At 51.4% G+C, this 12,781-nt stretch overlaps 1 protein-coding gene across 1 annotated transcript; it reads left to right on the top strand.

The window, feature by feature from the left end:
- The first annotated feature begins 2,345 nt into the window (after positions 1–2,345).
- LOC149284151 (transmembrane protein 82-like) lies at positions 2,346–11,928 on the top strand. Its single transcript, XM_089497094.1, has 7 exons — positions 2,346–2,427; positions 4,231–4,303; positions 6,623–6,797; positions 6,929–7,337; positions 7,519–7,705; positions 8,981–9,077; positions 11,791–11,928. Exons 1-7 carry the CDS (start codon positions 2,346–2,348, stop codon positions 11,926–11,928), a joined length of 1,161 nt encoding a protein of 386 aa, XP_089353220.1.
- The last annotated feature ends 853 nt before the right edge of the window (positions 11,929–12,781 follow it).

Below are 12,781 nucleotides of genomic sequence, written 5' to 3'. Positions count from 1 at the left end.
GGAAACGGGCAGATTAGACGGTGCCGACGGCAAGTTCTAGACACATCTTTTTAGGGCTTGGGTTTAATGGTATTTAACTGCCCCCTGGTGGTGGTTCAGGGAAGAGGCTGAAGTCCAATGGTCGTATAAAGTATTGGCGATATGGGATTAATCGTCTAAGTGTTATGGAGAAGTTCCAACAGTTTTAAATACACAGCTGGAGAAATATTTATTAAAGGGCCCTTTTCGTCCAGTTATTTGCCCCCTACGTCCATCTGAGTAGCTGGAGAAACATGCTGGTTCTGGGGCAGACGAGGACTCATTTCTCAAAATAAGCAACATAATTGATTAATAAACGCGGCAATGGGGACATTATATTAAAGCGCAGATTATAATACAAAATATTAAATTACTGTTTCTAACGTTGGCCATTAAGATAAAATGAGGCAAACTGCCGATCTGAACCCAAAGTAGAAAACCCCCCTCTTTTAAACCAGCCCCCGCGTCCTGAGGCTGTGTGCTCTTCTCCACAGGGGTCTCCCCCTTGGTGTACCTTAAATTGGGCCGGTCTGCCCCCCTGCAGGGTGTTTTTAACACTTGTAAATATTTGTCTTCCTCCTTTACACTATTACATCATAATGTGTAATGGCCACCCCACAAACACCCAGGTTTGTAAACATGTATCTATTTAAATAACAAGCATTACCCAGTGAGTATGTGACCTGCGGGGGTCTCACATAATACAAAGTCCAAGGACCATCAGCAGACTCAACAAAGAGGAAATACAAAGGAATGTGTGCCCCCAATGCCTGCTAAACAGCTCCCAGCGCCAGTCCGTGACCAAACAGTACCCCAGTTTAACGTATACTCCCTGCAGTTTCTATACACATTATCGGGGCTTTTAGGGCTGTAGAACCCTGCGATACCCTCATTCGGGTGACCACATTTTATTTCTGCCATTCAGGGACACACTATGAAGCACACCATGAGATTCCATGTGATATATAAAGGTTATGTATAAGTGTGTGTGTGTGTGTATATATATGCTTTAGACATGCATTTTTATCTACGTAATATGTATAATAATTTAACATACAAACTTTATATTTGCAGGTAAACATAAATAATTTATGGAAACATAGCATAGCAGATATGGATCAACACATGAACACACAAAACCCAGCTTTGCAGGTATAGATCAATTTGAATTCACATAAAAACATGGCATTAAAGGTATAGATAAAACCCTAAATTGCAGGCATAAATCACAGGTCACACACCCCAAAGCCAGTCCTGGCGTCCACACTGCCCACATAGAACCCGACCAGCACATAGGACTTGCCATCTTTGTCCCCAAACAGTCCACCATGAGTCAACTTTGTCCCATAAACACCCTGCTTGTGGCATCTTGGTGCCCAAGGCTCAAACACCCTGCTTGCCATCTTTGCCTTTCCACAAATTACACATCTATGATACACACAAACACTTTTACAATCACTCACTAATTCACACAATTATGTATTCTCTCATTCATTCACACAAATCATTTACACATATTCATTAATGCATTCTCACAAATTAATTCTCTCCCTCATTCAGACAATTCATCCACACATAAATTCATACTCTCACTCATTACCCCCTCTTCCTCCCTTCTTACTATGTACCCCCTCTCCCTCCCTTCTCACTATCTGCCCCCTCTCTATTGCGGGATAACATTTATTTCTAAAGCGCCGGCGGGACATGTGGTCACCGTAGCCCTCATAGAAAAGAGGGGCGTCGGGGGGAGCATCGAGGGAGGAGAGAGGGGGATCAGGGTTTGAGGTCACAATAGGGTGATCTGGGGCAGCCACCATTTAAGGGCTGTCTGTCTAGGAAGAACATGCTTAGAGCCTGCCCGATTCAGACTGGTACTAAAACCAGCACCCGAGACTGGCTAGGATTAGCCCCTGTTTGTGCCACCTGCCCTCATGGTCACTGAGTGGAGTACCGGGTACCTGTCACACAGACAAAGGTGCCGTTATTACTGTGGCAAGGAATACCTCTGCACCAAAGGCGTCCTAAAGATCTACTGGTCAGGGCCTGGCTGGGGGTGAGATACACGGATAGTATTATTATTTTGGCCAAATTTCACCTTATTAACCCTAATAACAAATTACCTGGAGTAAGAGGTTTGGGAGTGTGTGCCATGGCTTGGCTCTCGCAGAGTTAATGTCTGCCTGGCCTCCCTTTGCCCTGTAGGGCTGTTATCAGCTGTCTTGCCAGCACTGACCTTTACACTCAAATAACAGAGAGGAAGAGTCCACATTGCCACAGAGAGAGGAGCCCGACCACAGGCTCCCATTCCTCTGTGTCAGTCGAAAGCCATGGGCCTCATCTCCTACATCTCCTCCTTCCTCCCCGGCCTGCCCTGGCCACACTGGGGCAGTGTGGACTCTTTGCTGCAAGGTGAGCCACTTTTTCCCCTTTCAGGGGCTAGAGACAGCTAGATTAGGAAAAAGGAACAGAGACATCAGCATATAAAGCACACAGTGTCAATTTATGTGTATATGTATATATATATAAATATATGTGCATATATGTGTGTATGTACATGTGTGTGCATATATATGTGTGTATGTATGTGTGTGTATATATGTGTATGTGTATATATGTGGGTGTATATATGTGTGTGTAAACGTGTGTGTTTTATATATATGTGTATATATGTGTGTATGTATATATGTGACAAACACACGCAGCTCACATTGGGATTGTGTTGATTTTATGCCACTGGTGAGCCAGAATGTTAAGGGATTCCGGGCTCACCACTGAGCTCAAAGTGGCCCTACTGGGGAGGGAGAAATCTGATATTAACCCATCTGCATGGAAGCCAGGACTTTAATTCATAGCAAGTTACCAGTTCAGGAGAAGCGTGTGTTGGTCTCATATTTTCTTAATCTGCCACCTCTGCTGAAAGATTATTCCATTCGCCCATCATCCTATTCATGCCACAGACTATCTGCCGGGCTATCTAAAGATCCCTCAGTCCCGTTAAATTCCTGTTCTTTAGCACCAGAACAGAGCTGATACCGCACACTGATACACACCGATCAGCCATAACATTATGAGCACCTGCCTAATATTGTGTGGGTCCCCCCTTTGCCCCGTTGAGGCACGGACTCCGCTAGGCCTTTGAAGGTCCCCTGTGGTATCCGGTGCCGAGACGTTTGCAGCAGATCCTGTAAGTCCTGCAGGTTTTGACATAGGCCCTCCATGGATCGGACTTGTTTGTCCTGCGCATCACACAGGCGCTTGATTGGATTTGGATCTCGGGAATTTGGAAACCAAGTGAATACCTTGAACTGGTTGTTGTTCCTGAATCATCTTTGCTGTGTGGCCAGGCGCATTATCCTGCCAAAAGAGGCCAATTCCATCAGGGAATACCGTGTCCATGAAAGGGTGTCTATGGTCTCCAACAATGCTTAGGTAGGTGGTACGTGTCACATACACATGAATAGCAGGACCCAAGCTTTCCCAGTAGAACATTGCCCAAAGCATCACACTTCTTCCCATAGTGCACCCTGGTGCCGTGTGTTCTCCAGGTAATCGACGCACCCGGCCATCCACGTTATGTAACAGAAAATGGGATTCTTCAGACCAGCTGTCTTCTTCCATTGCTCTGCGGTCCAGTTCTTGTGCTCACGTGCCCATTGTAGGCACTTTCGGCAGTGGACAGGGGGCAGCATGCGCCCCATACTCAACATACTGCAGTTTTAGCTGCAGTCGCTTGTCTGTTGGATTTGGCCCCACGGGCCGCCCCCATCCACGCGCATCAATGAGCCTCGGCCACCCGTCACCACTTTTCCTTTCTTGGACCCCTTTTGATAGATACTGACCCCTGCAGACCGGGACCCCCCACAGGAGCTGCAGTTTTGGAGATGCTCTTACCCAGTCGTCTCGCTGTCACAATTTGTCCTCGCCAAAGCTGCTCAGATCCTTACACTGCCCATTTTTCCTGCTTCTAATATCAACTTTGAGGACGAAATGCTCACTCGCTGCGTAATATATTCCCCCACCCAGTGACAGGCGCCATGATAATGAGATTATCCGTGTTGATGTGGGTAATTCCCTTCACCTGTCAGTTTGCAGAATGTTATGGCTGATACGGTGTGTATTTAACAGTAAAAAGCTCAGAATGCTGGATCGCCTTATTTACTGCCATTCGCGGACTCTTATATGTGGGCCCCTCTTACATGCACCTCATTACAGGTCTGGTCGGGGCCTGCGCGGTGTCTGTGCTTTACAACTTTATGAAGGTTCATCTCTACATCATGTGCCTGAAGTAAGTAGCAAACATTGAATGTGACGCAATAAGAGATGCCGACGGTAGCGCAAACTGACATCGATTATCCCCGGCTGACCCCGACTCTGTATCCCGCGCCGACCCCGACTCTGTATCCCCCGCCGGCCGCGACTCTGTATCCCGCGCGCGGCCGCGACTCTGTATCCCGCGCGCGGCCGCGACTCTGTATCCCGCGCGCGGCCGCGACTCTGTATCCCGCGCGCGGCCGCGACTCTGTATCCCGCGCCGACCCCTACTCTGTATCCCCCGCCGACCGCGACTCTGTATCCCGCGCCGACCCCGACTCTGTATCCCGCGCCGTCCGCGACTCTGTATCCCGCGCCGACCCCGACTCTGTATCCCGCGCCGTCCGCGACTCTGTATCCCGCGCCGACCCCTACTCTGTATCCCCGCCGTCCGCGACTCTGTATCCCGCGCCGTCCGCGACTCTGTATCCCGCGCCGACCCCGACTCTGTATCCCGCGCCGACCCCGACTCTGTATCCCCCGCCGGCCGCGACTCTGTATCCCGCGCGCGGCCGCGACTCTGTATCCCGCGCGCGGCCGCGACTCTGTATCCCGCGCGCGGCCGCGACTCTGTATCCCGCGCGCGGCCGCGACTCTGTATCCCGCGCGCGGCCGCGACTCTGTATCCCGCGCGCGGCCGCGACTCTGTATCCCGCGCCGACCCCGACTCTGTATCCCGCGCCGTCCGCGACTCTGTATCCCGCGCCGTCCGCGACTCTGTATCCCGCGCCGACCCCTACTCTGTATCCCCCGCCGATCGCGACTCTGTATCCCGTGCCGTCCGCGACTCTGTATCCCGCGCGCGGCCGCGACTCTGTATCCCGCGCCGACCCCTACTCTGTATCCCCCGCCGATCGCGACTCTGTATCCCGCGCCGACCCCGACTCTGTATCCCGCGCCGTCCGCGACTCTGTATCCCGCGCCGACCCCGACTCTGTATCCCGCGCCGTCCGCGACTCTGTATCCCGCGCCGACCCCTACTCTGTATCCCCGCCGTCCGCGACTCTGTATCCCGCGCCGACCCCTACTCTGTATCCCCCGCCGATCGCGACTCTGTATCCCGTGCCGTCCGCGACTCTGTATCCCGCGCACGGCCGCGACTCTGTATCCCGCGCCGACCCCTACTCTGTATCCCCCGCCGATCGCGACTCTGTATCCCGCGCCGACCCCGACTCTGTATCCCGCGCCGTCCGCGACTCTGTATCCCGCGCCGACCCCGACTCTGTATCCCACGCCGTCCGCGACTCTGTATCCCGCGCCGTCCCCGACTCTGTATCCCGCGCCGACCCCTACTCTGTATCCCCGCCGTCCGCGACTCTGTATCCCGCGCCGACCCCTACTCTGTATCCCCCGCCGATCGCGACTCTGTATCCCGTGCCGTCCGCTACTCTGTATCCCGCGCCGACCCCGACTCTGTATCCCGTGCCGACCCCGACTCTGTATCCCGCGCCGTCCGCGACTCTGTATCCCGCGCCGTCCCCGACTCTGTATCCCGCGCGCGGGATACAGAGTCGCGCGCGGGATACAGAGTCGCGGTCGGCGCGGGATACAGAGTCGGGGACGGCGCGGGATACAGAACCGCGGACGGCGCGGGATACAGTCTCTGTATCCCGCGACGATCGCGACTCTGTATCCCGCGCCGACTGCGACTCTGTATCCCGAGCCGACTGCGACTCTGTATCCCGAGCCGACCCCGACTCTGTATCCCGCGCGCGACCACCACTCTGTATCCCGCGCCGACCGCGACTCTGTATCCCGCGCCGATCGCGACTCTGTATCCCGCGCCGAACGCGACTCTGTATCCCGCGCCGAACGCGACTCTGTATCCCGCGCCGACCGCGACTCTGTATCCCGCGCGCGACTCTGTATCCCGCGCTGACTGCGACTCTGTATCCCGCGCCGAGCGCGACTCTGTATCCCGCGGCCACTCTGTATCACGCGCCGACAGCGACTGTGTATCCCGCGCCAACTGCGACTCTGTATCCCGCACTGCCTATCAGTATCTGTGCTGACTCTGTATCCTCTCTGATTTCTGAGGGAAAAAAACAAGCCTTCTGGCTTGTCTGGTGTCTGTAGATGAGTGTTTAAAAATGCTTCTACTACCCCCTTAATTTTAAGTCGAAGGGTTTACGTCACCTTTACCCACCATAACTTTTGTTATTGGTATGACTCTGTATCCTGCATTAACACTAACTCAGTATTGCCCCTGACTATAACTCTGTATCACGCACTCACTATGTTTTGGCTAATACACACACCAGAGACCCATTAAATAGGCACATTCTTGTCACAGTGATCCAGACAAAGAGAAGCATGCAGATCGGCTTCGCTCCCAGTATCGACTGCGTGACACTCTGCACCTTGGGCTTCTAGCCATCATCTACTCTGTGCTGGGACCACGAGTAGGTGCTTTGGTAGTCCTGGAGTTTTCTTTGAGAGCTGTCTCCATGGTCCTGTCTCTCAGTAAGGTAAGGTGTTACCTACTTAGACAGCAGAATGATGCAAGTGACTGGTCTGTCCATATCTGTGAGACCCTATCTGCCAGTATGGAGGGGCAGGCCACCTGGTTGTATGGTTAATTCCATCTCATTCCATGCAGGGTGCCCAGAGTTCCCAGCTCTTCCTCCTGTGTCAGTTCTCCCTGGGATGTGGGGTGAGTTGCAGCCTGGACTACCTCCACGAGGGCGCCCCGCATCGCACCTGGAACCTTCTTCTGGCCGTGGGACTTTCAGGGCTAATCCTCTGGCTGAGCAGGAGGATGATCCACCATGTGGGCACCATGTACCAGCTGCATAGCAGAGAGCGTTACTGTGGGGTATGCCTGTCCCTCTTGGCCTCGTGGAGGGATATCCCTGATGTCCTGTGTCGGGCCCTAAAAGTTGCTTTTCTGGTGTCTGATCTGGCTGGCGTCGCGGTGATCAACAGAGATTTCCTCAGCACCTCGGAGGCAGTCCGTTTCTGGACCCCTCTCACCATCTGTTACACTCTGCTGGTCATATACATGCAAGGTGAGTGACCATCGTTGTGACAGTCTGGCTCTGGGAAACAAATGCACTTTAAACTTCCAGGGGCTTGGGGCTTCATCTGTATATCTGTGCTAAGAGCACTGGGCATTGTGTCCAAGGGGCTTTTCTCTGCTGTTGTAGAACCTATTTTTGATCTTTAGCACTGTTATGATTTTGCTTGCAGAAGAGCAGCACCAAAATCCCACAGAGCAGATGGCGTTTCAGACGGTGTTTGTGCGAATGGGGGGCCTCCTCATCCTTATGATGACAGTTGGCAGGTGGTCTGACATTTTACACATCATCATCTCATTGGTGGGGGAGATATGGTGCCTGATCCATGCTGGAGCCATGCTGGACATCTGCCGAGAGCAGGTTAGAGGAAGACATCTCTATACCCTATGCTAGCTGTTGTTATATGGCCATTGGGTAGAGTATAAGGCTGTGTGTGATACCGTGTCCATTCCTTCCCATAGGACTACGCAGGAAGAGCCTCAATTCACCACAGCTCCAAGATGTCAACAAACTCCCGACGCAGTAGAGAAGACACCGGGCTGGAGGGATAGAGACTCTCAGTCGGTTACAGAGTTACAGGAATTATCGGAATTCTAGAAGATTTACTGAAGCGTTTAGTTTTAATCTTCAGGGTGGTTTGTGGGACAGGGTGCTTGCTGCATGGCTTCCCGCCAGGGGCAGCCCCAGCTTCTGCCTATATGACTCTGTGCTGACAGAAGCACGTCAGGACTTACCACACAAGATGCATTTAACCGAACTGTTATTGGAGGGACAGCTCGAGTTCTGCAGTTTAAAGGAAGCATCTGAAATTACCTTGCGAAGAAACAAATTCCATACAACCACGGCTCATTAAACTGGAAAACCTCTATAATCCACAGGTCACAATGCCTCCTTCAACCGCCAGACACTCAAACAATGAATCTCTCCGTATTTGTGTATTTTTTTGAACATATTTTTGCTCATCTTTAAATTTACAGGAATGTGTATAGTTATTTCTTTTCAGTCTTCATTCTTTTCAGTGTGATTTATGTTTTTTCTAATGTATTTTATGCAAACGATTACAAGATGAATGTTGTATTATTGTATGTTCAGCACTCGGGACAGATGGCACCTTCATACACTAAGTACACATGACGCACACACTTGGCTCTCTGTTATTTGCAGGGTGTTGGATGACTTCTATAGAAAATGGAATGGGGAGTGCAAACCTTACAGGAACTGGCCTCATATCGTCTGAGATCTGTTATACTCCCAATGTGCAATCTTTTATTAAAAGTGTATAGTAACACAGAGTCGGTAAAATTATTGGTCACGGTAGCAGCCCTTCCTGCATTTGCCCCGTAGAAGTAACAGCGCAGTCTGCCACTGCCTGGGTTTACGCTGCAGTACTAAAAGAGGCCACTAGAGGTCACGCTTCAGTCTGCTGCTGAGTGGAATTCCTCTGGTTAAATATTAACATCTGTTTGCAAGCCACAGGCCACCAGAGGCTTGGAAACTCTGGAACACATAATAACTAACATGGTAAAGTGAGAACATGTGATGAAGGGGTCTAAGGTACTGAAATTATCTAAAACATTGCACACCCTTCAGTAACTACCAACAGAGCCGGCCTTAGGCGTTGTGGCGCCCTGTGCGGACTACTCCTCTGGCGCCCCCCTCACTGCCCCTTCAAACTACCCCCCCATGCCCCTCAAACTACCCCTCCCCTCTGCCCCTTCAAACTACCCCCCCGTCCATTCAAACTACACCCCCCCTGTCCCTTCAAACTACACCCCCCCTGCCCCTTCAAACTACACCCCCCCCTCTGCCCCTTCAAACTACACCCCCCCCTCTGCCCCTTCAAACTACACCCTTCAAACTACACCCCCCCCCACTTACCTTGTTGCCGGAGTCCTGCGGTGAGAGCGGGAGGCATCCGTCTTCTCTCTCTGCCGCGGTGCCGGCATTTCATGTTGAGAGCCGGAATAGTCCGGCGCTCAACATGAGATGCCGGCACAGCGACGGAGTCACGGAGAGTAAGGGGCGCCAAGCGGTTGCCGAGAACTTCACGAGCAACCGCTCGGCGCCCCTGACCGGGACTTAGATTTAAGCATCATTTTTTTTTTAAACTTTATTTAACATGAATGATGTTAAATAAAGTTTTAAAAAAAACACAAAAAAAAACAAAACGATGCTTTAATCTAAGTCCCAGTCAGGCGCCCCTGCAACCATGGCGCCCTGTGCGGTCGCACAGGTCGCACACCCCTAAGGCCGGCCCTGACTACCAATAAGAAATGGTCTGATCAAGAGGACCTTATCTAAGAGGCAACACTAGAGAAAAATAAACACAGGTTTCCCAGACCCCTGCCAATAGCTCCCACCTTCTAAATCCCCCGGCCTTTCTCTCCCCCCCCCTGGCCTCTCCCGTCAACTCCCAGCCTCTCTCTCCCCCCCGGCCTCCTCCCCCAGCCTCCCTTTCCCAACAGGCCTCCTCCCCAGCCTCTAACCCCCCCCCCAGCCGACTCCCAGCCTCCCTTTCCCAACAGGCCTCCTCCCCAGCCTCCCTTTCCCAACAGGCCTCCTCCCCAGCCTCCCTTTCCCAACAAGCCTCCCTTTCCCAACAAGCCTCCCTTTCCCAACAAGCCTCTTCCCCAGCCTCCCTTTCCCAACAAGCCTCCCTTTCCCAACAAGCCTCTTCCCCAGCCTCCCTTTCCCAACAAGCCTCCCTTTCCCAACAAGCCTCTTCCCCAGCCTTTCTTCTCTCCCCCTCGGCCTCCTGCCGCCGACTCCCAGCCTTTCTCTCCCCCCCGGCCTCCTCCCAGCCATTTTCTCTCCCCCCCGGCCTCCTCCCGCCGACTCCCAGCCTTTTTCTCTCCCCCCCCCGGCCTCCTCCCGCCGACTCCCAGCCTTTTTCTCTCCCCCCCCCGGCCTCCTCCCGCCGACTCCCAGCCTTTTTCTCTCCCCCCGGCCTCCTCCCGCCGACTCCCAGCCTTTTTCTCTCCCCCCCCCCGGCCTCCTCCCGCCGACTCCCAGCCTTTCTCTCTAGTTCAGACAGGTTTAATAATAGTTTAGTTCTGATAGGAACAGACCTCGGGCTGTTCACTTCTGATAAATATTCATTTTGTTAACGGCTACATGTGTTTCTCATTGTGGATCCGGTAACTAGAACATTTTTTGTTTTAGAGAATTTTTTCCAGAGGAAGTGACAATGGGGATAGATTAACTAACTCAGTGCCTGTAGTGCTGGCTACTCTGCCCAAGAAGGGTCTCTCGCAGGCCATGCTGCCACCAAACAGTTAATCTCATTTAACCAGTCTCTGGAGGAAAGGTTCATGTTGGTGCAGGAATCCGGCATTACATCAGGGTCTGGGGCAGCGCTGCCAAACAACCAGCAAAAAAAAGAGCACATTTCAAAAGGTGCAGCTGTACCTAAAACTGAGCCTTTCCAAAACAGATTTCATATTAACCCCTTCCTGATCTTACTAAACCTTCCCATCATCTGGAAGGATAATGACTATTCTCTGAACCTTGGCTGCCATCCAGTATTGGGGTAGACAGGAGAGACTAACAGATTTAGAGGTTGCCATGCAATATCAGGCTACACAGGGGGGGACTAATAGATTTAGGGGCTACCACCCAGTATGGGGGTACACAGGAGGGACTGAGAGATTTAGGTGTTACCATCCAGCATAGGGGTACACAGGAGGGACTAACTTTTTTAGGGGTTACCATCTAGTATTGGGGTACACAGGAGGGGTTCTGTAACTATGAAACTTGACTAGAATTTGGTTGAGAGACACGACGGGTGCTGTTTTTTTTCCAAGTAATGTTTGGCTATTTGGCCGATGATGTCATGGCCATGTGGACCTGGATGCGATAAAGAAATGAGGTAATTTCTATGAGTCACAATGAAAATTAAACATATTTAAGTTTCAAACTAAACTTGCCAGACAGATATGTTTTATGTTCAGACCCTACTCCCCTTTCAATTGTCAGGAGTCATGTGATTTTAAACAACGCACCCCAGCGTATGTCTCTATAGCGGTGTAAGTCCCCATTGGAACGTTTTCTCCCAGTAGACAGATATATAACACAATATGCTTAGCGGTTGGAATCCCACCCCTTTATATGAACCCTTAACAGCATTGGACACGTGTCATATGTCAGTTCGGATTGGCTGGAGTAATGTGTAGCCTCGCACAGACTCTTCTCATGTGAATATCCTGTCTGGTGGCCGAGCCCCCGAGCCCCCGACCATGATGTGCGCCGGGAAATAGGGGAGTACAAAGCAAGGCCAGGAGGAACTGCACACTCTGCCTATAATATGATGTAATCAGCAGAGAATTACGTAACATTTATTACATTTTAATGAACACCCCAGTTAAAACAAGCTCCCGGCGCTCTCTGTGGGAATATTCTGGGTATTGCTGAATCCTTCTAATAATTATTGGGTGTGACGGCGCAGATGCCCCCTCCCCCGACGCACAGATCCCAGCATCTGGAGCTGGCAGGGAAGGAGCCGCATCAAACAGACAAGGAGGCAGCCTCCTGCAGCCTCTTCCCAGGCCGGGAGGAATGTGGAGCGGCGGGCAGACAGAGCTGACTCAGCCTCACTGTGCAACATCCTGCCCCAGATCACACGGGTCTGTGCACGCGCTTACCGAGCAACCCAGTGTGTGCGCACGCGCTTACCGAGCAACCCAGTGTGTGCGCACGCGCTTACCGAGCAACCCAGTGTGTGCGCACGCGCTTACCGAGCAACCCAGTGTGTGCGCACGCGCTTACCGAGCAACCCAGTGTGTGCGCACGCGCTTACCGAGCAACCCAGTGTGTGCGCACATGCTATTCACTCCATATACTTCATTTTACAAATACAAAGAACAGCGGGGATCAGCATCTGGAATGATTTTGGAGATGCTTTGAGTGTCTGATTCACTCCTCAGAAAATGAGATTTTATACAAAATATACCCCGTCTAGTCACCCATTTCTCCCGCTGTAAAGGCTGAAACCTTAATCAGTTGGTCTTGTCTTAAATTCAGGAGCCATATGCCTATCCCATGCACTGCATTAGCTGCTACCTCTTCTGCCTGGAGGCGGTATCACATATGTACCACCTTTCTTTACATTAGACTTATGTAGATTTGACATTTTTGGTATACCACTGTTCTAGCCATGCAGGAATCCGCATGTTGCTTGTCTAGGAGTTGAATGCAAGTTACTTGCTGGGTTAATATATAGAACCTTATTACACTTTAACAAGAAAATGAGACACGTTATAAAGAAATATTCGCATTGTCCAGGTACGTTATAAAAAAGTAGATTTTTAAACATTTCAAACATAAAAAGTGGAATGTTTCTACTCTTTTTTTTATCAATTCCGTTTATTGCAAAGAGAACCAAAACGGCACACAGTCACAAAGTGAATGAGCGTACTGGGAACATAGGTACAATCATA

The sequence above is a fragment of the Sceloporus occidentalis genome, unplaced genomic scaffold, assembly GCF_023333645.1.
Source record: "Sceloporus occidentalis isolate IW3139 unplaced genomic scaffold, rSceOcc1.0.p SCAF_98, whole genome shotgun sequence".
Classification (NCBI taxonomy): domain Eukaryota; kingdom Metazoa; phylum Chordata; class Lepidosauria; order Squamata; family Phrynosomatidae; genus Sceloporus; species Sceloporus occidentalis.
This window is presented reverse-complemented; position numbering and strand designations above follow the sequence as displayed.

What these genes read in the sequence shown, in the direction of transcription:
- LOC149284151 (XM_089497094.1), top strand. Translation starts at nt 2,346, where the DNA reads ATGGGCCTCATCTCCTACATCTCCTCCTTCCTCCCCGGCCTGCCCTGG. An exon ending in TGTGGACTCTTTGCTGCAAG is followed by an intron (nt 2,428 to 4,230) that starts GTGAGCCACTTT and finishes ACCTCATTACAG; the next exon opens with GTCTGGTCGGGGCCTGCGCG. An exon ending in TGGTCCTGTCTCTCAGTAAG is followed by an intron (nt 6,798 to 6,928) that starts GTAAGGTGTTAC and finishes CATTCCATGCAG; the next exon opens with GGTGCCCAGAGTTCCCAGCT.